The sequence below is a fragment of the Lemur catta genome, chromosome 9 (assembly GCF_020740605.2).
Source record: "Lemur catta isolate mLemCat1 chromosome 9, mLemCat1.pri, whole genome shotgun sequence".
Lineage (NCBI taxonomy): Eukaryota > Metazoa > Chordata > Mammalia > Primates > Lemuridae > Lemur > Lemur catta.
The window spans coordinates 61196833-61223382 of record NC_059136.1 but is presented as its reverse complement, the minus strand read 5'-3'; the positions used below and the strand labels follow the sequence as shown (position 1 = coordinate 61223382).

The 26550-nt window shown below is 41.9% G+C and overlaps 1 protein-coding gene across 1 annotated transcript in view; it reads left to right on the top strand.

Annotated features, from left to right (window-relative positions):
* PTDSS1 (phosphatidylserine synthase 1) overlaps positions 1-26550 on the top strand; it is a 63268-nt gene that overhangs the window by 6337 nt on the left and 30381 nt on the right. Inside the window, exons 2-5 of the mRNA XM_045560381.1 lie at positions 6594-6685; positions 15821-15865; positions 18684-18808; positions 26207-26365. Coding sequence (XP_045416337.1) covers positions 6594-6685; positions 15821-15865; positions 18684-18808; positions 26207-26365 — 421 coding nt within the window. The remainder of the gene's footprint in view (positions 1-6593; positions 6686-15820; positions 15866-18683; positions 18809-26206; positions 26366-26550) is intronic.

Sequence of the window (26550 nt, the reverse complement as noted above, 5' to 3'; positions counted from 1 at the left end):
TCTCAAGAAGCCTCTAGCTAACCCTCTACAAGGGGACAGGAAAGTCACTGTCAGTGGACCCTGTGGGTCAGGCTGTGATTCCCTCCTCACGTTACCCGCGCCTCTTGGCCCACTCTGCCGTACTATCTTGGTCATTCTCACTACCCACTGTACGCCAGGCATTGTGCTGGGCACCAGAGGTACCTCGGGGTAACATGGTGGGACCTGTGTCCTATGGAGCTTCAAGTACACTCTTATCTTAAGCTGTACATTCAGTGTTTTCACTATATGTGGTCAGTGCTACCCTGGCATCCTTCAGAAGCACCTCCTAAGTTTAGCAGAGAGGGAAGAGGACTTTGCCTCCCTAAGCTGGTATGTTTGTGTCATTATTGGAGAATAGAACAATCTTGACCAAGAGCCAGCATTCCAGAAGCCCTGGCATCTACTTTCACTCTGCCTCCATTTGTATGGAACTGTGAGCAAGATAAACCAAGAACTTTATTTTCCTCATCCTTCCAGCAAAGATAATACCTGCTGTGCCTTCCCCTACAGATCTGTGGGGCAGTTAAATAAAATACCAGCTGTGAAAGTTCTTTGGAAAGTTCAGGGCACTGCAGACTGAGGCATTTTGTTGCTAGTTGCTGTAGTAGACCCAGGAAAGAAGTCAGGGAACTGTCACAGCATCGTTGTTGAAAGATTAATGTATTTTTATTTTTTGTTGCTATAAAGCAAAATGTCTTAGTTGAGTGAGAATCCTGAGGCCAGGGAGAGTCAAGGTGAGTATTGGGCAGTGCAGACCATAAGTCATGGGAAGTGGGAACCATATTGCACCCTCACAAAGCCTTACCAGAAAGTAACCACTCCACCAGAGGGGCCAGTCACACGTGAATACCCCAAGTAGGGTTATGTTTTTTGGTTTGTCAGGTTAATCAGAGACAGTTCCTATAAATAAATACTTTTCTTTTATGGCAGGGCTATACAAAGGTAATGACTCTGTTTTATGTCTCACTGTCCTTTGTATTAGGAGTTACTCAAGAATAAGGGCCATGCTTGTTCATCTGAGCCCAACATAATCCCTTCCCAATGGTAGGCAGTAACTAGATGAAGGAATGGGTGGCCATAAACAAAAAGTGTTCAAATGTCGTGAACTCATAATGACATTTCCTCTGTGCCAAACACTGTTCTAAGTGCTCTACATGTGTTAAGTTTTTTAATCTTCACACAACCCTTTGCAGTGGATCTATAATTATCCCGTTTACTGAAGAGGAAACTGGGGCACAGAGAGGTTAAGTAATCTGTCCAAGGTCACGCAGGCTGGCAGTCCGAGCCCAGCTTGTACACGTAGTCACCACATTGTATGGCCTCCTGCGACGGAAGATCTTGAACTTTGGAGGCAACCCCCTCAGTAAAATGTAGATTACGATCATTTCCCCCTTTAAGGGTGTCATGAAGATTAAGCCGGCTAACAGGCAAAGCAGCTAGCATGTTCAGGGAGGCACAGGACATAGCAGTTGTCCACAAGTACTAGTTCTTGTCTCCTAATTTGGGGTTTCTGGAGTCACTAGTGTGGACTCTGCAGCCGAGTTCCTTTCCATGCTTAACTATGGAAAACTTCTATATACCTCAGCCTACAGTTCAATCTCCGGATTATTTGGGGTTTAGAGAGGATGGACTCACACCAAGCCTTACAGAACGGCCCTGCATGCTCAGTTTGCCATGTGGCCAGGGGGTGTTGGACATCCTCATCTGTCTGGCGTTCAGTTCTTTTTGTGCACCCACCACTTGTAAGGTGCTGTTCTAGGTGCTGTGTATACACCCTCTCTGCTCTCCAGAAACTCAACATTACAGTGTGACGCGGGGGCCTCTAGTCTGATAGGACTCAAGTTGCTTTTTAAGTTTACTTCCCCCACCTGCCAATCTGTGATTGCAGAAGTTCCATCTTCCTATTCTGTATATTTTCAGTTAATCTAAAGACTTCACTGTCCGTCATTAATACATTGTTTCTAATTAGATAAATATAAAACTGCCAACTTTTCAGACCCACTGCTATTTTATTCAGTTTAATTGACCTTTTTCCCCCTGAAACTAGGCCATCCTTTTCATCATCCTCTTTTCCTTGTAAAATTGCTCAAAACTTACAAAATTGCCCTTTCATTGGTTTTATAACTTTTTTTTTTCTTTTTTTTTGAAACAGAGTGTTGCTTTGTTGCCCTGGCTAGAGTGAGTGCCGTGGTGGTTTTATATCTTTATTACTGATCTCAAGTTATAAATTTAGTGTTGATATGTTTTCAAGCATTTTAACTAAAAGATAATTTTGAATAGAGACTGATGTGCTGATTTGCCATAGCTATTTATTTAATTAAAATTGTAATTGATATTTTAAAAAAGAATAATATATTCATGTTGCTTGATATCCAAGATACAGCAAAAGGGTATGTGGTGAAAAGTCTGCCTCCTTGCCTCACCCCAGTCCCCTATTTCTCCTCTTTGGAGAAAACTGTGTCACCATTTCTTGGGTGGATTTCTAGAGACATTCTATGCAGCTATAAGCAAAAATTATAAGTTATATTTCCATACACATGTCCCCGTTTTTGTACAAATAGTTGCTTATTATACCTACTGTACTGAAATTTGCTTTATTTACTTCAGGATACCTCTTAGATTATTCTGAATCAGTTGATTTTTTTTTTTTTTTTTAAAGAGATGGCGTCTCACTCCGTTGCCCAGGCAGGAGAGCAATGGCACAATCATAGCTCACTGTAGCCTCGAATTCCTGGGCTCAAGCAATTCTCCTGCCTCAGTCTCCCTAGTAGCTGGGACTACAGGCATGAGCCACTGCTTCCAGATAATTTTTTTTATCTTTTTGTAGAGATGGGGGTCTCTCTGTGTTGCCCAGGCTGGTCTTGAACTCCTGGCCTCAAGTGAACCCCCTGCCTTTGCCTCCCTAAGTGCTGAGATTATAGGCATGAACCACCACGCCTGGCATAAACCAGTTAATTCTTAAAAAGCTTTCTTATTCTTTTTTTTTTTTTTTTTGAGACAGAGTCTGGCTCTGTTGCCCAGGCTAGAGTGCCATGGCGTCAGCCTAGCTCACAGCAACCTCAAACTCCTGGGCTCAAGCGATCCTACTGTCTCAGCCTCCCAGGTAGCTGGGACTACAGGCAGGTGCCACCATGCCCAGCTAATTTTTTCTATATAAATTTTTAGTTGTTTTGGCTAATTTCTTTCTATTTTTAGTAGAGACGTGGTCTCACTCTTGCTTGGGCTGGTCTTGAACTCCCGACCTTGAGTGATCCTCCCGCCTCAGCCTCCCAGAGTGCTAGGATTACAGGCGTGAGCCACCACGCCTGGCCAGCTTTTTTATTATTTTTATGGCTGCCTAGTTTACCATGGTTGAGACTGGACCATAATTTATTTAATCAATGAGGATTTAATGAATCCCCATTTAGATTGCTTCCAATCATTTGCAAATGCATGTAATGTCGCAGTGAACAACCTGGGACATATGTCATTTTTGCATAAATAAGAATATATCTGGAGGATAAATTCCCAGAAGTAGAATTGCTGAATCATAGGGTGTATGCATTTGTAAATTTAATATATTGCCAAATTGCCCTCCATAAACTACTTCAAGTAGTTTAAATTTATACTACCACCAGCAGTGTATGAGAGTGCCTCTCTTCCTGTTTCTTCATATCCTCACCAAGCTCAGTCATTAAATTTTTACCTTTATGAATAAGGTAGATTTAGAAACTGGTCTCCATGTTATTTTAACTTGTCCTTCTCTTATAAGTGAGGTGGAGCATCTTTTCATTTGTCTGAGCGCAACTGGATTTTTTACTCTGAACAGATTCTTCATATCCTTTGTCTACTTCTCTGTTTGTTTTTCTACGTCTATTTGTTGTTTTTTCTGTAAATTGATTTTGGGGAAAGTGCTTTGTATACTAGGGAAATTAGCCTTTTTTCTTGATATGAGTTGCCATTTTTTCCCCCAAGTTTACTACTTTTCCTTTGATTTTATTACTGATTTTTTTGCCATGCAAATGTATCAGTTTTTTTCCTTTATGACTTCTGGGTTTTATGTTATACTTTAGAAAGGTCTTCCTCACTTCATGATTGTTGTTGATTTGTTTTGTTTTGTTTTGAGGTTTTTTTTGTTTATTTGTTTTTTAATTCTCCCATCATTCCTCTGGTATTTTTTTTTAACCTTTAATTTTTTAAATCATCCAGAATATATTTTAGTAAAAAACATGAGTTACGGAATCAACCTTTTCCTACACAACAGTTATTAATTTCAGCCTTGCTTTTAATTTGTAACTTACATATTGTGTACCCTGTCAAAGCCTCTTATACCAACCCTGTGCCTCTAACGTGAGTCTGACTGATTTAGGATGACAGGTAATTTTTTCATGAGGCAGCTTGGCTAGGGGGGAAGATCTGCATCTTCAGTGTCTAGCAGACCTGGTTTTGAATGCTGACTTTGCAACTTCTTACCTGCTCAGACAAGTTACTTAACCTTTCTGAGCCTTTGTTACCTCATTTGTAAAATGTGATGGATAATATCCCATTTTGCAAATTGGTTGTGACAATTAGACATAACGTTTATAAATTGGCTGGTCAGTGCCTGGCACACAGTAAATACTTGATAAACAGCAGCTATTATTACTGTCATCGTCATTACCAATATCAGTAGTGTGATGTGGGCATGAATGAGGACATTGTGTGCCCCTTGTGCAGCCAGCCATTCGTCAGTAAAAGGTGGTGTTCCTGGAAATTGGATGTGGGGCTTCTCTACCTAAGCCAAAAGGCATCACAAGTACCTAGTAATGATCAGCCTGGCATTTTTAGGGCCACGTTTATAACCTCCGGACAGATGTTCAATTGTTAGGATGTCCATTAAAATAAAATTGCACTTCACTGGAAGGTGAAGCCTGTCTGATTCTGTAATTTGGTTTTTAAATCAGGTCTATGAAGTTAACCGAATTAGTTTGTTAGTGCTATTTGGCCATACAATGACCTAAGAAACATTGTGTGATTTGTATAATCTCTTATTTCAGAACTTAGATTCAGTCCTGTCATATGTCTAGAAATTATTTAGTTGAGTGCAGGAACTTAGCAGCCTAAACAGAAGTTGAGATCTAAATTAACTTGTTTTAAACAAACACTCTAGGACTTAGTTTTTAACTAAGTAATTTATTATTGTTTCATGTCGCACCTTTTCATGTATTTTGATCCTTGAGATTATTTTTCTGTGCAAATTTGGTTTTCTTCTAAGATACTTTTTTTGGCTTCTTACTTTTTCTTCAGTGATGCTTAATCTTTATTTAATATTTATCTTTTGAAAGCTCTTTCACTGCAGTTGTTTCCCGAATAAACTCAAGTTCTTTTATCATTTTTACATTTATTACCACTAATCTCATTGTCTCTAAAATATCTGCTTCCATTTTGTTCCTTATCATATTTTCTGCCTACTCATCCTGAATTTTTTAAAAACTGAAATGCTGAACTTCCCTCTCCCAAGATTCTCAATAATTGTCAATAAATCAGAAAATCTTCTTCTTACTATCTTACATTTCTGTTTTCCCTCTTTTATTTGCTTCTCTTGAGCTCCAAATGTGTTACTAGATTCTTCTTTTTTCATGTGAACTGTCAACATTGATACTGGAAAAGAACTATGTTTTGAGAAAACGCCAGTGTGGGAAATTTTTTCTTCTTTTTTCATGTGAACTGTCAACATTGATACTGGAAAAGAACTATGTTTTGAGAAAACGCCAGTGTGGGAAATTTTACTTGGTTTTATACAATAAATTTCCTCACTAATAATAATCAGTTCACAAGTATCTATTGAGTGCCTACTATGTGCCAGGCTCTGAGAAGACAAGTGAATAAATTCCCTGCTTGAAAAGTTTACTTCCTGCCAGGAAGACCGATACCATGCAAACCAAGAAATGGAGTCATTTCAGTCCCTGGGGTTATGGAGGAGACAAATGACAAGGCGTGAGAGGAAGGTGCACGTTACTGTTTTTATAATTCTTTTGCCTCTAGTCTGATTTTATTCTTGTATTTTGTTTTCTCTTGGTTTTTTTAAAACTTTATTTTTACTGGTGCTTTCTCATTACCCATCATTTCCCACCCCCATTCCCATGCCAACTGCCCACTGAGAATTGATTAGATAATCAATCTCATTGCGTTGCTTCTTCCTTATAATCTCATGCTGCTTTTCTGATTCCTGAAACATTTCTTTGCTACATTATATATCACGCAGGTCATCTTTAGTTATTCTTAAAACCAAAATGCATTTATCTGAAATAAACCTTATCTTTTGACACCCTGGGTTTGTTTGTTTTTTTAAAGAACAGTGATTCTCAAATGCATATCTGAGTAGAACGTATATTGATACATAAGGTTGCCAATTGTCTTTCTTGTAAGAGCTGGACTTAATTATGAGATGTATGATTTTAGGAAATGACAGTGAATAGTAAGTAGTGTGTGTAATTTCGCTTAGCAAAATAGATCTAGCAGTCCTCCAGTTTTTAGAACAGGAAAATCTTACTCTTTCTAGGTTTTTGATTTAGATCTGAAAATGAATACTCAGTTATGTTTTCTGTTTTCAGGGATGACTCTGTTCCAGAAGACAACATCTGGAGAGGAATCCTGTCTGTAATTTTCTTCTTTCTAATCATCAGTGTGTTAGCTTTCCCCAATGGTAAGTAATGTAATGCATTACCACATTTTTCCTGTGTGTTGTCCCCTTCTGTTTTTTGTTGTTTTGTTTTTTTCTTTTTTTTTTTGGTTTTTTTTTTTTTTGAGGTGCAAAGTCATCTAGAAGATGAAGCTAGAAGATGGAGTAAGAGAATAATCTGTAGTGGTTGGGGCATGGGCTCTGGAGTCAGATGATCCATTCTGCCCCTTGCTAGCCCTGTGGCCCTAGGGATGCCCCCTAGTCACTAAGAGTGCTTCCGTTTCCTTCTGAAAATGGAGATAACAGGGAGGCACTGTTGTGAGGGTTAATTATTTTATTATTTAAATATTTTATTAATTATCAGTGAGTCATAAAATACTCCGTTAGTGCTGCTACTCCTTTTTGCTAAGGACAGGGTCAATGCTATAATGAGTATTACTTAAATAAATTATCCTCCCAAGTGATCTTTTACCCCGTAAACATTACATTTGATTATACATTTGGAGTATGAATTTTCATCAGGAAAATTGACAATTATTACCATGAATTTTACCCCCCATCATGATTACAGAGTGAGTGAGGCAAAGCCTTTGTTTAGAAAACAAGTTTGGTATTCTGCCATGTTCACAGTTCGCCTCTTTCCTCTGAATCTGAATTGTTTATTAAAAGTTGGTTGTTTTTTTTTTTTTTTGAGACAGAATCTTGCTTTGTTACCCAGGTTGGAGTGTAGTGGCACCATCATAGCTCACTGCAACCTCAAACTCCTGAGCTCAAGTGATCCTCCTGCCTCTGCCTCCTAAGTAGGTGTGCCACCACGCCTGGCTAGTTGATTTCTTTTTTCTTAGTCCCTTTCAGTACCTTCTCCCTAGACTATTCTCTGCTTGTTCTCCATAACCATTTCTAAATCCTCACTCTATGTCCTATTTCTTTTACACCTATTATATTTTGAAAATGTTCTAGTGTTTCTTATGGGTTATGCTCCATGGTCCCTACTCAGGTTTTAAATGTCATTCTTTAAGATCTGTTTCTTCTGTATCTTCCTGTGCTAGTTAGTAGACTGTCATGTGTAATACAAGAAGCTCATTATGAATGTTACTGGATGCTACCTGGAAATGTTCCATTGCAAGGCCTTCAGGCTTCCCAAGATAGTGGCAGTGGAATTTTGTTCTGTTTTTTTGCTTCTCTTATGTAGCACTGTGTTTGCAAGAGCATAATGGTTTTATTATAGTATATAGCATAGTAGCCTAATAATTGAGCCAGTGAAACCATGACTCTCTGAATCCCTCAAAGAATGAATTGTTCCAGATAGCCAGGTTATTTGGGAGCTGAATTTAGCTCGCCAACCATTCAAGCTTTTAAATTCAAAAAATCTGTTAATGAAAACCTTTCGATATATGAAAAGCTGCATACCTTATGCAGATATGACAGCGATAATTTGGCTTTTCCATGAGGATTGATGGTTCCGATAATGCACAATTATTGGAATATGAAGACAAGGTGTACATTATATGGATGGGTCATAGAATAAAGGGGTATTGATGCTGCTATAGAATTTGCTAAGAAAAGTCCCCAATGTCAAAGAGTTTTTTGGCTATTTGCCAACTTCCCTTTCCCTCTCATCTCCAACACACAAGTAGCATTTTAGATTTAGAGGAGAGCTTGGGCATTATGCAGCTTGTCTTCTCCTTCAAGGGTGCCATGTTGTGGTGTAGCATCAGTGGCCAGAGTTCCCCTGAACTCTGGAACTTAGCGTTTCCATACAAAGGTGGCATAAAAATACAACCCAAAGCAAGGCGATGGTGAACTCCATCTCAGGTCAGATACCTACACAAGGCTGACTGCTACCAAAGCCCCCAGGGAAGGTTTTGGAGCCTTGACAGACATGAGTAGGTGACTATTCAGGTGGTAGTGACTGTTTGCCGCACTCTTCCACCCCCAGGCATTCTGCCTTCGGGAGCCTGTGCAGATCTGCTGCTTATTTCTCAGTCATCAGCGGGTGCCACAACCATTACTGGTCTGTGCCCTCTACTCCTACTTTTTTGTTATTTCTTCTATCCCCAGTTCTATCTCTCTTCTCTTTCCATATCAGTCAACGAGAGCATTGTATGTGTGTATGTGCTCAGGAAACTGATCAATCAGGTCTATTCTTTAAGTCTTCAGCTTTTCTTGGCTGTATGATTTGTTGCTTAGTTCTCAAGGGTTACTTTTTCATGGCTTTGAAGGTTTATTTTTTGTTCTTTTTTTAAACTTGCTGTTTCTGAGTCCAGATCCATTTTGGAAGTCTGAGCATCCTAAAAGGTTTGTCTCTCAAGAGCTACAATTTTACAGTCATTGCTTCAGTGAATCTTCAGCAGGAGCTGAGTATTGGGGCTTCATTAGCAGATGTTTTTCTTAAGGTACCAAGGTACTGAAGGTTGGGGCATTAAATGTATTTGACTTGATGCTTTGTGTGATGTCTGCTGGTTCTTCCTCTGTTCCCCAGTGAAGTCCTCTGATCTCCAAAGTTTACTTAACCTGCTCAATCTCTCATTGTGGGCCTGTGCTTTTATTTTCATCTTACAAAGAAAACTGAAGTTTGTCTTATGCTTTTCTTGTCCTAGCTTTGTGGACTTTGTGATACACACACAGGGGGGAGGACCACAGAGCTCATCTAGCTCAGCCTGCTCAGTCCTCCCCTGAGAAAGCCAAAACCCCTGGCCAGGTCCAGCAGCCCCTTGCTGCCGGCCTGGTACGTGGCCGGCCTCCGCATTTTCCTTCCTCAGTGCTTTTCTGGTCGTATCTCACATTAGGTCCACTGTGATGTGTTTTAACTTTGTCTTCCTGCATAATGTGTTTCTGTTTCCTTCAGTTTCTCTTTCTTTTACAGCCTCTGGCTTCTCTTTTTCCCAGAGTGGGGCCTGAGTTGGCCTGTACCTAGTGTACTATAGATCCTGCAGGAGGTGGCTGGTGGTTGAGTCTGTGCTCCTGCGTTGCCCAGATGTTGGCTGTGACTAGCAGAAACCAGTACATTGACCTGAACCTTCCTGCTTTCTCCTTTTCCTGCTCTATTCCTGCCTTACTATCCTTTGCCCTCCACCCATGCATGTTCATCAGTAGGCAGAGCATGCCAAAAATAAGGTTTCAGATAGGTATAGAAAAGAACAATGGCAGTTCAACGTTCTATAGGAGGGACTGGGACATTAGTCAGGGAAGAGAGGACTTAGGGGATTCTCTTAAAGTCCTGTATACATAGCAAACACATTGTGTTTACCTAGGTTGTTTTCTAAAGATCTGTTTATTCACAACTTTGCATAGATTAGTAAAACTTAACTTTTCCACGTGAAAGGGAGGTGCCAGTGGAGGTGTAGGAGCTGGCAGGGCCCCGGGGAAGGGTGCTCCTGAGCTGTGTGGTCTCCGTGTCAGAGCCGGCTCTCAGACGACAGGCCTCCCCAGGGGCCCACTGCTGCATGGCTGCTTCCCTGGGTGGAGTATACATGCCTCTGCTCGCCCCAGTCTTGTCACCTTATTTTCTGTTCTCCCCACCTTTGGCACATATTCTCAAATTAGTTAATGAAAATGAACCGGAGAAACAGAGCCCCAAACTTGTCTTCTCCTTCAAAAGCAGTTTTGGGAAAGTGCCCGTCGTGGATAGCATGCCCAGAATGATTCTGTTTTGGCAACTTCAAATGCATTTGTCCTTGACCTAGTAAAGGCTGCCCTGCACATTTGCATGGAGGCCTAAGTTTGATTGTGTCTGCATGTCTCATCTCATATGTGTGAGTTAGTTCATACATACTATCTGTGTGGTAGAATTGGTCAACTCCTACAGGAAGGGGCCCCAATGATTCTTTTTGTAGAGTCTAAATAACAAAGGAGGCCCATGACTTTCTCCGTAGGGTTTTATAAGAGTCAGGATGCTTTTGGCTACAAGTAGTAGAAACCCCATTTTAAAATGGCTTAAACAATGAGGATGATGTTTACCTTCTTATGTAACAAGAAATTCTGAGATAAGATAATTCCAGGGTTGGCTAATTCGGCCGCTCGGGGGCCTGGGAAGGCCCAGCTTCCTTGCCCCTTTCTGTTCTGCCGTCCTCAGCGTGGTGGTCCTGTGTTCTGCCCCGATGATCTTCAGATTGCTCCGCCAGTGCCGGACATGCAGTGGGAGGCCGTGTCCAGCAGAAGAGATCATCTCTTTCTGTGCATCTTTTATTTAAGATTGAAGAAACCTTTTCTAGAGACTGCTGGGCACACTTGTCCTCCCATCTTTTTGATTAGGATGGGGCCACATGTCTCTTGTTCCCGAGCATAGGAATTTATAATACTTAGAGGAATAGATATTCAATAGATATATATTGTCAGGAAGAATGATAGGGGACTAGTTTACCTCCACTGGCTTAGAATTCGCCCCTGAGTTTTATGAGAGAGGAGTGGACAGTCAAAACAAAATTTTGTGTGACAGTCAACAGGGTGAGTGGCAGGATTGGGTTCTAGGGTTCCTTCCTTCAGTCCAACGAACAGACGTGGAGGGAGAGGCCCCAGGATGAGACCAGGGAAGGAGAGGGTCTACCGTCCACTTCATGCTGCTTCTCTTCCACCGTCTTCTATTCTCTTCTGCCATCTTCTATTCTCCTCTGCATTCTTTTTGGCTCCCTTAAAAACCTTTTAAAAAATGCTACCTTCATCCCTTTATAGCACTGACACACAAGTGTAAGTGTAATTTTAACTATGCCACCATATCACTGGAGTGAAATTTAGAAACCTATTTGAGTCTCCAGTTGGCTGTGAGATTTCTTTCAACAGGCCCCTTCTGGTGTACGCCGCCTGCTTCAGAGCACTCCCGTCGTCCTTCTCCACCCGCCCCACCCAAGCCAGCCCACCCCCTCCCTAGCTCTGGGCCTGACCACAGCAGCCTCTTAGTAAATATACGTTGAATTAGGTTATGAATCCCCAGGAAACAAGTTCACCGAGTGGGCCCTCTCATTTCCTTTTGTTGTCTGCAAGAGAAACACCACTCAGCACTTCTTTGAGGTCTTTTGAGGAGAGCAAACTACTAGTATTTCTTCATTTCCCTGAGTTTAACATTCTGTTTGTCCTTCCTCTTTATTTGACTTCTCTGAGCAACGTTAATGGTAATCATGTCTCCTTGATATTTGAAAGTGATCCAGAAGGTTCACCATCTTCTAAATTAAGAAAAAAAAAAGAAAAAACGTTCCTCTTTCTCCCAATCTTCTGTCCTCTGCTTCACTACTTTTTCTTATAAAAATTTTTTTTCTTAGGTTTGAAATTTACTTAGAGACAATCATTTTTTTTTTAATCTTTTCAATTTTTTTTCCAGAAGAATTTAAACTTTAAAATAATAATAACCAAAAGAAGAAATAGACTAAGAGGGCTTGCCAAGTGGCCTCTGGCCCAAGGATACAAGTGTAGCTGTTGGACAGGCGACTTCCGATTTGTGTTAAAAGAATTATACTTCCCTAAGGTTAAGTCCCTTGAACGTGATTTTTCATAGGTCCGACTTTTCCTGGCAAGTCAAGCAATGATCTGACTTTCTAATTTCTGAGCTAGTTTTTTAAGTGCTTGCTCTTCTCATGATGAAGACAGTTGGTTTCTATTTCTTTTGAAATTAACCTTGCTGTTAATATCTGATTAATATCTGAAAATTATGTATTCTAGATGGAGGGACTGATGTAGTTTTTAACTGTGCCTCTTATGAAAGCTGTGATCTAGAACAAAGACAGGGTTTGTTTCTGCATCACTGCCCTAATGAGGAAGATACCTTCCTCATTTCTCCAGCATAACCCAGAACGTGAGTAACCGAATCAAGGATTGAAACTCTTCCGGGCAGCTTTTATCAAATCAGATATAAAATATAGATAAGCAGAAACTCCCCGTGGAAAGCACACCATGAGGTGGAGCCCTTTTGATCATCTCAGAACCATAGCAATAGTCAGAGAGAGGAAAGGAATCTCACCTTCACAAGACCACTGAGAAAATAGTCTGTCGGGAAATAAAGTTTGTGGGGAAGGCATTGAGATGAAGTGAGTGTTCGCAGGATGGGACGGGACAGAGCTGCCATGCCGGGCGTGTGGGTGCTGTGCAGGGTGGGGCTCATGCCCGTTGCATCCCCACCCCCAGTACACACACCCCCTTGGGATCCTCCAAGGTGACTTGGCTGGAGCAGCCCAGTGCGGGTGACCTGGCGAGCATGAGTATCAAGGTTTATAATCCAGAAAACGCCAGCCTCACTGTCGATTTTTCTTAAAAATAAAACATATTTTTAGCCATATTGCTGTCTCAGATGGTAAAGATAGTACTCTTAGTGAGTAATGCTACTAGAAGGTACTTTTTAAATACTACATTAAAGAAAATTCATGGTTTCTTTTCAGAAGGCAGTGGGCAGCTGTGACAAGCCTCACACTTGGCGGGGAGGCAGATTTGATGACTGAAATAAAACCTACGTTGGGTTTTGAAGTTAGCTACTAAAAGGGTCACCTTACATTCCAGGCCCTTATCTCACTTTTGTAGGCAAAAGATACCAGTGATTCCCCTCACCTGGGTCATGACAGTCCCTGGCTCCCACTGTAGAGGCATCAGTTCCCTGCTCTCTCTTAGCCTTTCAATTCCATGTTGTGGTAGCCGCCCACCCCCCATCCCTTTGCCTCCTTCTGCTCCAACTCTGCACTTCCCTAGCTTGTTCTCTCCCCTCACTCTCCTGGCCCTGGAACCAGTCCTGGCACGACCCTCAGTTTCCGCCTCTAAATCGCCCTCCTCCTGAGGCAACCCAGTTCTGGTAGAGTTTATAGGAGAGTCCACAGGTGGTCTACATGACTCTCAGCCTGGGGACATGAGAATCTGACAGAGCTGAGGTGGGATCCTGTGATCTGCATGACTCCGGACAAGTTGCTCCTGCCTCAGTATGCCCGTCTGTAAAGTGGGAATGATGGAGGCACCTTTATCACTGAGTCCTCAGGAAAACTAAGAGCTACGGTGTGCGTATCTCCTTCCAGGCTCAGGAAAGTACTGCGGACTCTACCATTATCATTGCTCTTGAGAATAAGACTATATGTGTAATTTTAAGGGCTGATTTGGTGTAGAATTCTGCTGCAAGCCAAATCATTGGTCATAAAATTTTGGAGTTGAACCTTACAAGAGGAAACTATAGTGAAAGCTGGGGTCCCATGTTATGTCCAAAAGGTTGATTTAATGGTGTTGATGAAGTAATATTTGCAAGCCAGGCAGCCACCATGATGCAGAAGTCATTGATAGTGACAAGTTCAAGAGCTGTCACCTAACATCAGGAAAGAATAGCGTTTAGGACCAAAGATCACTTAAAAGATGACAATTTTAGGCATCAGTTTCCCAATGACTTGACGAAAGGTGACCATGTTGTGTTGCCTGGGAGGAGATTCTGCCTTATATGCTTCACTAGGACTTTCTGAGAAAGGAGCAGCTGATCAAAAGGAATGCAGGTTTTCTTTACCGTCTGAGCCCTCACTGTCAGAACTCAGAAATCAAACAGATTTGGATAAAGTTTTCACTAACTCCCTAACCATCTGAGCTCTCACCACCTGCCATCCCAAGCTCAGGAACCAAATGTATTTGGAAAAAGAAGAATTTCTTGCGAACCGAAGTCACCTTCTGAGCTGTCCCTGCCCAAACGTTGGAACTGGATAGATTTGGATGGTGGAGGATACTTGTAACTCATTTTCATAATATGAATTGATTCATCAAAAGAAAGTAGTTAAAATACGTTTCAGTGTAATCTTTTTGAAAACATATAGGTGATTTTTAGAATGAATTCCAGAATAAAAATTGCAATGTAATGTTTGGCCCAAACAGGATTCAAGGTTGCAAGCAACAGAAACTGACTCTGCTCACTAAAGAGCCTGTTAATTGTAGGAGGGCATAGGGACTAGGCTGCAGGCCGAGCTTCTAGGAACAGGCACCACCCCTAGAACTGGTCTGAGGAGGATGCCCCAGCGACCATTGGCTATAGTTTGCCCCACTGTCACTTCTGCAGCAGATTCTGACGAAACTGCCATGATCCCCTGTGCCACCTTAGTGTGAGGATCACCACGTCACCAGGTACTACCGCCCCTGCTGGCCAGGGCTGGAGAAAGAGAGAGAGAGAGTGAGAGAGAGAGAAGAGCTCCACCCACTTCCTTCTGCTATCACCAGTGCCCAAGGCCAAGTCTGGCACGGGTGCAACTGCAGACCAAGCCCTAGCTATAAAGAAGCCTGGGATTAAGCTCTGGCATCCCTTGGGGATGTGGAATTCATAACACCGGGAATTCTCCAAGTGTAGGAAGGCTGTTCAAAAGGTGTGGACCGCCCCAAACAGAATAGGTACCTACTAGAGCAGTACTTTCCCATATTTGCAAGTTGTAACCCTTCAGTTAGCGGTGAATCCATTAGGGGATCAAACCCCAGCTTGCTTTCTTTTCTTTCTTCTGCTTTTTTAATGAAATAGAAGAGAAAGTATTGCTGTATCAGTCATAGTAAGGATAAATTTTGTCCTGTGAAACTTTTTTCAGTTGTATGGAATCTGCATCCCTACCTGGCCTGGGTAGCCATGTCAGAAGTGTTTTGTTACCACAGATCATAATGAGACCCCAGCGTACCGGCATGTTCCAGTGCTCAGAGGGTTTGCTCCCGCCTCACTCCTCTTACTACTTGTATTCAAAGTAGTGTCTCTCCTCTTTCATTTTTGGTTAGTCACTCTGTCCCACACTCTATCTCACATACACACACACACACACACACACAGCTGGGCTGTCCAGACTCTCTTTCCCCGGAGCTCCTCAGCAGCTGGGGAATGTCACTTGTTAGTGTGCAGTGTGTATTACACACACTGAAAGCCTAGCCTGATGACCTACTCACTGTCAAAATATTGTTTCCCTGGGAAATTATGTTCTGACTGCTAAAGACAAAGCTTAAAAAAAAATCTCTATCGTGGAAATTGGTGCCTATGATGACTGTGGTGACAGTTGTAACAATGCGGAGAAAACATTTCAACCTAGACTTTGACCTCAAAGTACTTATGTAGCAAAAATAATAATAATCATACTAACAGGAGAAAGCTTTTTCTTGCCCTTATCTATACGGAGATCAACAGCACCTTTAGTTTTTGCCTCCTCTGAAACCCGTTCCTTCTAACCTTATCCTGTCATCTGTCTGCAGGTCCCTTCACCCGGCCTCATCCAGCCTTATGGCGAATGGTTTTTGGTGAGTTTCCATTAGTAGATGTAAAAGTATGTTCTACTTTTAAAAATCTTTTTTTTGGCGTATCATTGATAGCATATTTACTTACCATTTTACAGTTAAAACTTTATGTAGAAAGCTTTTTACTTTTTGGTGTTCCTAATACAAATTTTCTATTAAAATTTTTTGACACAAAATAAAATATTGGTGATGAATTAAATTCTCTTAACCTGTGAACTCTTTCAATTCCACGTGCCCCTTTCTTATGCTGCTGTCTCTTAATATACACAGGATTTTACTTCAGCAAATATCACTTGTTTTCCTTTATGCATCTTCGTGTTGCTTTTTGCTAGTGCAAGCTCAGGTGCATGCTATGAGCACATTTGTTTTGCCAACACCCAGGAGGGAATGAAAACGCAGCACTTCAAGTTCTTCAATGTTGTGAATGGGAAAGAACTTGGAAATGGGAGAAGTCTGACACAGAGCCCTAATTTGGACTAAAGTTTATTGATAAGCATATAAATATTAGATATCTTATTTTGACTTGATTTTATAGTCCAAATAGTCAAATTGCTTGAAAGGATTTGAAATAAATCTTCACAACTTTGGATATTGGCTTCATTTTGCCTAAATGAAATATTAAGTAAATTATTTTAGGTTTGGAAAATGTAGTCTTATGTAAAAACGTTCAAGGATTCTGAAAAATGGATATTTTGCTAAAGGCTGCCTATTTGTCTTTCTGCCTTCAAGCTCCTAGGTAACTCTGAATGTTTTTGAGTTTATTGGTGAACTTTCACTTAGCAGCAATTCATCGAGTGTGCTTTGTTCAGGTGCTGCCCTGGGCCGGAGCTACCAGGGAGGACCAGACAGACAGGAGCTGCCCTTCTACTCAGGGAGGGAGGACAGCTAGTAAACACACTGTTACACAAATCGATAATCTAAACATATTAGCGGTCACGAAGTGTTAGGAAGCTAGTAAAAGCCCGGCAAAGGGACAGTGTGTGGGTGGCTGGGGGACCTGAGGGAGTAGTGCTTGATCTGAAACTGGCATGCAAATACGGGTCTAAGCCTGCAAAGACTGGGGCAGAGGGGAGGATCCCAGGCAAAGGGAAAGGCTGCTAAAATGCCCCACAGCTAGCAAACACTTGGTGTGTTCCAGACCAGTGTGGCCCGAGCTTAGTAGGCCCAGGGAGAATAGTAACAGCCCGGTCACAGAGTTGGGCCCAAACAGAATCACAGGCGGCTGTGGGCCAGGGAAAGGAGGGGCATGAAGACCAGTGGGAGGGTTTTTCCCAGAGGAGTGACATGATTGCATTTACATTTTAAAAAAGATAGTCCTGGCTATATCATACTTATATCCCATGGACTTAATAGTGCTACTTGAAGTTATAAGTTAGAGTTTTTCCTGTTTCAAATGATCTGTTTAGGTAATGAGCAGTTTTTTTTTCTTGCCTTTTTTGGGACCATGGGACTTTTTGATAATCTAATGAGACCTACAGACCCATTCCCAATACGTATGCCCATGTATGCTACCCTGGCACGATTCTGCACGTAGTATCTGGGCTTCACAGACCTCAGAGCCCAACCAAGAACTCCAGTTTAAGAGTCCCTGTGCCATGGACTCTTTCTTTCTGTCTTAAAGTAATTATTTTAAAAGGATTATAATTTTAAAAAAATGTAGTAGGGGGCATTTAAGGTGAAAATTTGTAAAAACAGCTGCTGCATAAGTGCACATCTAGGTGGTTCTCATAGCAATGTGCCTAAAAACGTGTGTTGTCTGGGCCCTGGGATGCATGACTTGGGCTGGCCACACTCCACCCGGGCCTCCCTTGAGCTCCCTGAGGCCTGCAGAGGGACACTGGTTGGAAGGCCTGGCGCTGTGGTGCTTGCGGTGGATTTCATGCCAGCCACGGGCGTGCTCTCCTCTAGAGCAGCTCGCTGGAGATTAGTGCTGAGCCAAGCTTGGATGGGCCCTGTGAGCCAAGGTCATTTGTATCACAGTGTCTAAATGTCCTCCATAAATGTTTTACCTCTAATGGCTTCAGCAGAGAGAGAAACGGCAAAGCCTCTAGTGATTGGTTTTCGAATCTTTCTAAAATATATTGCACAGGCTTTTGCCTTCTTAAAGTGTATTAACTTTTCTTTTTAAAATATTAATAACATGGGGTGATTCTTAGGGTAGCAATTATGATATGATATGACAATAAAATAATGCCTACAAGGACTAATCTGGAGTGTGAGTCTCGGATAAGTGTCCCTGGGCCACCTGTCGAACCTCACACCTGGAGTTCTAAGGTGGCCCCAGACTGGGCTGTCCCCACCCAGCCTTGCCTCCTCTGGGCTACTCAGACGGCTTCATGAAATATTACCTCAGTCATCTTATTTCCCCATTTAATGTAAGATCAAATCTGAAACTTGGCCATGGCCTCCAAGCCCTGACTGTCATTTCAGGGCCACCTCACTCTGCTCCCCTCTCTGCCAGTGCCCCGGCCATAGTCGGATCCTGGACATCTCTATTCAGGGACCGACCTGCACCCCTTCTCTCTACTGAATGTTGCTCACACTCCTCACACCGCCCCACACCCCCTTTGGCTGCTGGTCTTCCAGGTCTCAGCCCGAGCATTGTTTTCTCTGAGACAGTTTCACTGACCTCGCTCAATCTAAATTAGGACTGTGTACTACATTCCCTCCTCAAAGGGAATACCAGATTGTAACAGGGGTCTCGGCAGGCTGTGTTATAACATTAGTGTCTGGTTTGAGCAGTGTCGTTCGAGGCTAATTTGTGTCGTGTGTCTGGCAGTTGTGTCTCTCCTAAACTTGAACGTGTTTTTGTCTCTCTCAGGACTCAGTGTGCTCTACTTCCTGTTCCTGGTATTCCTGCTCTTCCTGAATTTTGAGCAGGTTAAATCCCTGATGTACTGGCTAGATCCAAATCTTCGATACGCCACAAGGGAAGCAGATATCATGGTACGTACTTGTCAGTGGACTCTTTGCAAAATCGCCTGGGTGTAGGAGGTAGAAGACTTAACATTTTAAATTGTTCCTTCTCTGTATTTCCTGCATAGATATCTAAAAACCAGGTCTCTGGGCAGGTTGCTTAGTTGCACAGTTTTCTGCAAATAACACAATCTAGGAAAATGAAATCCTCTCTTGAAGCAAAGAGCTACACTAGGAAGAGTACACATGTTATTGCCAGACAGCCTCGGGTGTGAATTCTGCCTCCATCAGACTGTGTGCAAAGTACTTGTTAGCCTGTTCTCTTTTTCGTAAGGTGGAAATATTATTATAATACGTATTTCAGCGGGTATTGTGAAATAAACGAAGTAACGTTATCTACGGAGGCCTGCTGTGACCTCTGCCACGGTGCCCTGAACACACTGGGCTTCAGTCCCATCCTGTGGGCCTACGCTCAGCACCTGTGCCCTGCCCCATCTGTCCCTGAGGCCATGATCATGTGCCAGGAAGAGGCCAATTGTAAGGATTTAGGCCATTTCATTTAGTATTTTTATTAAACTACATTTAAAGAATTTTATTCTTGGTTAAAACTACTCTGTATTTTGGTTTCACTGAAAAGACTACTTGTATGGGAAAAACCACCTGTCTTTCTCTACACTCACAGTGAACACTTCTGTGACCAGATGTGTGGATTTTCCCTACAGCAGCCAGTTCTCCAACTCTCCGGACACCAGCTGGGCATCCTCCAGTTTAATTCAAGTCCAACACTGTTTACTTGGCGTTAGCATCAGATCCCACAAGTTAAGGGCTCTGACCCACATGACTGCCCGCATTTCAGATGCCAATCACAAGTCCACGTTGTCGCCTGAGCTTCTGACTGACTGACCTCAAGTCGGGGGATCCCAAAGCACCCTCCTTGTACCCGACCATTTGCTGTGATGGTTCACAGAACTCAGGGAGACATATTTACCAGCTTATTATAAATGATATGGTGAAAGAATCCAGGTGGACAGCCAGATAAAGAGGTAATAGGGTGAGGTCCACAAGGGTCCTGCGGGCAGGAGCTTCTGTCCCTGTGGAGTTGGGGCGAGCCACCCTCCTGTCACAGTGGATGTGTTCACCAGCTTAGAAGCTCCCCAAACCCCATAGTTCTGGTGTTCTTATGGAGGCTTCATCACATAGGCATGATCAATTGTTAACTCAATCTCCAGCCCCATCCCCTTCCCAGGGGATGTGGGGTGGGACTGAAAGTTCCAAGATTTTAATCATGGCTTGGTCTTTCTGGTGACCAGCCCTACTCAGGAACTTATCAAGAGTCGCTTCATCAGAACAAAAGACATTCCTATCACCCAGAAAATCCAAAGGGATTAAGACCTCTGGGTCAGGAACTGGGGCCAAAGACCAAATATTAGAACAAAAGATACACCAGTCACCCCTGTCGCTCAGGAAATTACAAGGGTTTTAGGAGCTCTGTACCAGGAATTGGGACAAAGACCAAAATACGTATTTATTATGAATCACAATATCACAGTGTTTTATACTATAGTGTGTTCCTTCCTAATTTTTTTTTTTTATGCCTAACATTTGGTATAGGTTGAAGAAAAACCTGGTGATGCTCAAGAAAAGGAGAATAGGCATTTGGGCCATAGGTGGGTTTGCTCTGACAAACAAGAAATAAAACAAAAGGACTTAATAAAAGGTCCAATTATTCCACTATGGTTGACATTGGTCAGACCCTTCTTGAAATGGTGTTTCTAGATTTATTTGTTTTATTCATTTGTTTATTTTTTTTAGAGATGGGGTCTCGTTGTGTTCCGCAGGCTTGTCTTAAACTCTTGGAGTCCTCCTGCCTCGGCCTCCAAAAGTGCTGGGATTACAGGCGTGAGCCCTTGCCCCTGGCCTAGATTTTTATCTTTAAATTTTTTAAGGGCCATACCTAAAGCAAAATAAGAATGCCAAAAACTATTTATAGGTCTCAGGAGGAAAAGTCTTGGGATTTCTTACAAGGAAGAGAATGGCAAAGCATGACTTACTAGCTTATAGTGATGATGATAGTGAAGGATAGTGGTTATAGTGAGGATGATAGCAGTTACTGATTCTAGGTTGTCTACTTTGCCAAGCATTCTGCTGGGCACTTTATATAAGCCTCATGCAAAATATCACCATTTTACAGAGGAGGAGATAGAAGCTTAAAATGCCAATGTGTCACTGAAAGTACAAGTTGATAGATCTCTCTGGCTTCAAACCTATACTTTCCCTTTGGACTGTGCTTCAAGGATATGGTTATAATAGTAAGTGCTTTGATGCACACAGGAGCCTTATGAAATCAGGGGAAAGATACCCCAGATATGATATTTTCCTGAATATCTTTCTTGGGTTTTTGAGCACCCCAGCTCTAGGGGGACAGAAGCCCTGCTCTCACATAGCAAAGTAAATTGACTTACGGGTGGCTGTGCTGGGGCATCTCTGTCCATCCGGTTCTCACAGCCTGTGGGAGGAGGTCTGATCAACTACTGGTCTTGACATCTAGCTTCCTTAGGAATGTGACCTCACAGGGACATCTGAATGTCACGCTTATAGCCCCAAAATTGCTGAAACTGGCTTTTAAAATCTGGTTTTCAAGTATTGATTAGTTCTTTCTTGCCAAGCCAAGCAAAGAGCGAGGCTATGTTCAGCTTCTGGATTTCTAACTGGTGCTAGGATGGTCTCGTCTTCTCCATCCCTCATCCCGTCACTTTTTACTTCCTGAAAGTAGTGTTTCACCAGTCTAAGGGCCTGTTCATTGGTGGTTTCTTAATGCAGGACAGAAGATCTGTAATTCCCTCGTTCCCAGAGTCCCTACTGTCCCCATTCCTTCACACGGCCACCCTTTCCTAATACTGACAGACCGTGCTCCATGCCTGGTAATGTACATTGAAACTCAAACCCAATTTTTCCTTGGAATTAATATTATAAATTTAATCTGGGGATCATTGAACTCCTATTAGAGGCAATTTTTTGTGTAATTGTCTGGAAAGTTTGCTGCTTTTTAAAGTATTGATTGTATTAGGAAATATGTGTTCTAAGCTTCAGACAAGCTTTGAGAGTGCAACTCGTATGTAAATTGTGTGGTCTGAAGAGCAGTCTTTTGTGCAGCGAATGCCAGACACCATGCTGGTGGGAGTGGGACAGGTAGGCACACTCCCTGTCCTCTTGGAGCTCAGAGTCTGCAAGAAGACAAATTAAACAAATAATTATTGGCTATTGAACCATAAGATAACTTTAATGATTTCTTACAATTGTATTTGGAAAATTTTAAACATATGCAAGATAGAGAATCTATAACCCCACGTGCCTATCACCCAGTTTCAGCATAATCGATACATGCCCAATCTTGTTTCACCTGTCACCGGACATCCTGGATCAATTTGAAACAGTTCTCAGACACTAAATCTAAAAATATGGACTTTTTTTTTTTTAACATAACCACTTAACAGTGAACAGTATGCAGTGAATGTTCACATTTCTCGACTTGCCTCATAAATGTTTTGTACAGTTGATTTGTTCAAAATAGGATCCAGACAAGGTTCACACGTTGCATCCGATGCATCTCTTAAATCTCTTTTAATCTGTAGTTCCACGAACCCTTTCCTGAAAGTTTATTTGTCAAAGAAGCCATATTGGTTATTCTATAGGGCTTTTCACGCCTGGATTTTGCAGCTTACATTTTGCAGTGTCATCACTTAGTGTGTCTCTTTGTCCGCCTATATTTCCTATAAACTTGAACTTACATGTAGAAACTAGATGGGATTCCAGATTCCAGATCAGTTTTTGTGGTGGGACTGCTTCATAGCTGGTGCCGTGTATCCCAATTAGGAGGCATGTGATGTCTGGTGATCTCTCTTTTTATAATATCAAAATTGATTGTGGGTTCAGGAGGTCAATATCCATTTTAAGATGCACCATTAATTACAGGTATGACTTGGAAGGGGAAAAAAGGAAACCTTATAATGTACCGTACATTGTAGTATATTGAAATATTCATCCTAATTCTCAAAATAATGCAGTGTGAAAAAGGCATGTCAGAACTGAGAAAGCATGATCATTACCTGTGGTTGCAGTGTATGTAAGGGAGTGGGTGCTATTAGAACTTATAAAAGGGACCTGATCTAATCTGGGAGATGAGGGGCGGCCTCCAAGAAGAGCTGATGTTTAAGGTGACAACTCAAAGGTGAGGGGGAGTTGGCCAGGCAAAGTGCGGGAGGGGCTGAGGCCATTATTCCGGTGGAGGGGACAGCCTGGCTGGCAGCCCTGGTGGAGCTGGGACTGTAGCTGAAGGGGTGTAGGAATTGTGAGGCCGAGGGCCATGCTGAGGTGGGGGCTGCAAAGGCTGGGCCAGTGGGATGAGAGTTTCAGTGTTACTCTAAATGGAGTAAAAGGCCATGGAAGGTTTACGAGCAGAGGAGCTACACGATCTGTGTTGATGTTCTAAGAGTCAATCAACAATATTCTGATTTCTAGTTGAGTTTGGAAACAAACAAAAAGAGTTCAGAATATCTTGCTATAAAAGCACAGTGGAGCAGCTAGTTTCAGCCCAGGGCTCCATTGGACAGGCCTGGCCTCTCCTGGCCCATTGGGCAACCACAGTTTTCTTCCACAAGGCAGGGCCTGACCCACAAAAATTTCCATGTGGGTGAAGGAGCAGACGGGATCCTGTGCTGTCTGAGGCAAATGATTTCTAAAGGGACCAAAAGAGGTTGGAGCTCTGTCTTCTTCTAAAGTCAGCAACTCCCCCAGAGAAGAATGAGCGAGAGAGGGGCTGGGGGCCGGGAGCGTGCAGCAGTGCAGATCCTTCTACACTGGGAAGGCGTGTTACCCAGCCGCCATCGCCACCAGACATACACGTACACAGACAGATGCACACGTGTGCACACACACGATCTGATTATGATCTCCAGGGTCTTTTTGTAGGCTTAAGCTGGAGGCGAGTAGCCAGGTGCTTATTATAGCGTCATCTATACTTCTCGGTATGCCTGACACATTCATTTCACAATTTTAGAAAGCTATTGCAGTAGTCAAAGCAAGAAATACTAGCGTCAGCGAGACGGATGAAAGAAAAACTTGGCGAGGTAAAATGAACAGGACTTGGTATTTGGTTAGGTGGTGAGCTAGGAGGAAGAGGGTGGAGCCATCATGATAGGCCGAGGGCCAGCTGGCAGTTTGTCTTTGCTTACTGTTCACTCTCGGGCACACCCCTGCCTGCTCGGCCCCCTTTCCAGGCCCCGGCCCTGAGCTGTCCTGGTTCCCAGGGTCGTGCCTGCATGTAGCTCCCTAGCTCCATTAAGTGCCCCACGGCCCTCCCCGCACCAGGGCCTCAGGGTCCTGCAAAGGGGATAATTGGCAAATCTCTTCATTAATAACTACTACTAATAGATGTATTTGGCTCTTTATGATTTTTAAAGTGCCTTCCCATATATCATAGCATAGATATATTCTAGTGAAGTGTAAAAGCCTCCAAAGTTGTGTTCAAGCTGTGATTACTTTAAGAGTAGCTTTCTGAAAACTAATCTCAGCCCTTCCCGATCTAACCCTACAATGTGCAGTGTGGTCCACAGTGAGGAGAGAGCAGGGTGGTGGAGGACTTTGAAGTTGATGGGACCTTGCCTTTCTTCTTAACATAATCTGCTTTAGCCCAAGGGCATTTCTCTCCCTTGGCCTGAGATTCCCTGGGACAAGAATATGCTGTTCCAGAGTCTGGGAAGAGAATTCTCGTCTTACTGCAGGGCACTTTGGTTTTTTTAAAGCCTTATCTTGACTTATTCTTATTGAATTTTGTTCTCTTTTCTCCAGATTTCCCACTTACATGGCATAATATCACAACACATTGCTTCTCAAAAAATAGAATTTGAAAAAAAAGTCTCCTGAGCTTTGCAAATTGAAATGTATTTTATCTGAGAAGGAAATCTGGTGTGGTGGGTTTCAGAAGAGACAGAGAAGCTGTTTTGCTCTCTTAGAAAGTGTCATTTCTGGACTTTAAAATTAGTGTAGTTTATAGGAATTCTTCTAGCTGGCTGATAATCGGATCTTTTCCAACTCTTACTACTTCTTATCAGATTAATTTTGGGAAGAAAGGATGCAAAACGCAGAGATTCCTGATAAATGTTATATATTATCATAGTGTTACATAGTCATATGACTACTTTCATAGTAACTACTGAAATACAAGATTTTAAGTTATTTAGAAATATATATCATATTAACATTAGAAATGGAATCAAAACTCTCAAAAGATTTGTAATTTTTAAAATATTTATTTTTTAATAGAAGTTAATTTTATTGTGCTTAATCATATGTTCATATAGATTGGCTGAGGTGTGCAGGCCTGTTTTTAATCAGTTTTATGTTCTTTCATCTGCCTTCTTTTTTCCTTAAGAAAGACCTCAAAAGCTTGACCACTTTTGTTCTTGCCTTTTTCCATTTACTAAATTTTTTTTTCTATTTTTTAAAATTTCAGAATATTAAGGGGATATAAATGTTTTAGGTTACATGAATCGTTTTTGTAATGCTTGAGTCCTGTTTATAGGTGTGCCTGTCACCCAAATAGTGTTCAGAGCACCCATTAGGTTGGTTTGTGCCCCTCTGCCCCCCGCAGTTACTTTCCACTGAGTTTTACTTCCCTCTGTGCACATGTGTGCTCATCGGTTAGTTCCAATTTAATAGTGTGTACATGTGGTGTTTATTTTTCCATTCTTGAGATATTTCACTTAGGAGAATGGTCTCTAGTTCCATCCAGATTGTTACACAATTTTTGTAATATTTAAATTATGTATTCTGCTATATTTTCAGGTGGAGGGTTCTGTTGTTTTCTCCTAACTTTTGAAGTTGGGTGCTTCAGCTTTGTTCCTTTTCTAATATAACTACTTAAAGCTGTACATTTTCCTCTAAGTTCTGCTTAACTATATCCCATCAATTTTGATATAGAGTATTTTCATTACCATTAGTACTGAATATTTTTAAAATTTCTATTACAAATTCTTCCTTCATCCCTGATATCTAGAAATATGTTTTTAAATCTCCAAATCTATTGAGTTTCATTTATTTATATTTTTGTTACTGGCTTTAACTCAGTTACCCTGTGGTCAGATGGCTTGGTCTGTGTGATACCACCTCTTTAGGATGTGTTGTAAAATTATTTTGCTTCCCATTTTAACCCAACCTTTGTAATTGAGAGCAAAGCAATTCTTATTTATAAACTCTAATACTTATCCATTTTTCCTCAAGACCGTTAAGTTATTCTTTTTTTTTTTTTAACTGAGCAGGACATGGATTAGTTGTCAAGGTCATATCTGTTCTTTTCATTTACTGTCAGAATCCTGGAAGCAAGTTGACTTCTAGAGTTTCATTAATTACTCCCTTTTTTATTTTAAATAGGAGTATGCTGTGAACTGCCATGTTATCACCTGGGAGAGGATTATCAGCCACTTTGATATATTTGCATTTGGACATTTCTGGGGCTGGGCCATGAAGGCCTTGCTAATCCGTAGTTACGGTCTCTGCTGGACAATCAGTATCACCTGGGAGCTAACCGAGGTAAGGAGGGGCTGTGGGCTTGCCCAGACTGGCCAGTACACACAATTTGTACATAGGACGGAGGTAGTCTGTTAACAGTTCCTCCAATTTCCAGCCCCTGTGGTACAAAACTGTATTTTAGCCATCCCATAAGAATATATTATACCTTTGTTTCAAAACAAAACAAACAGAAGAACCTCCTTGTT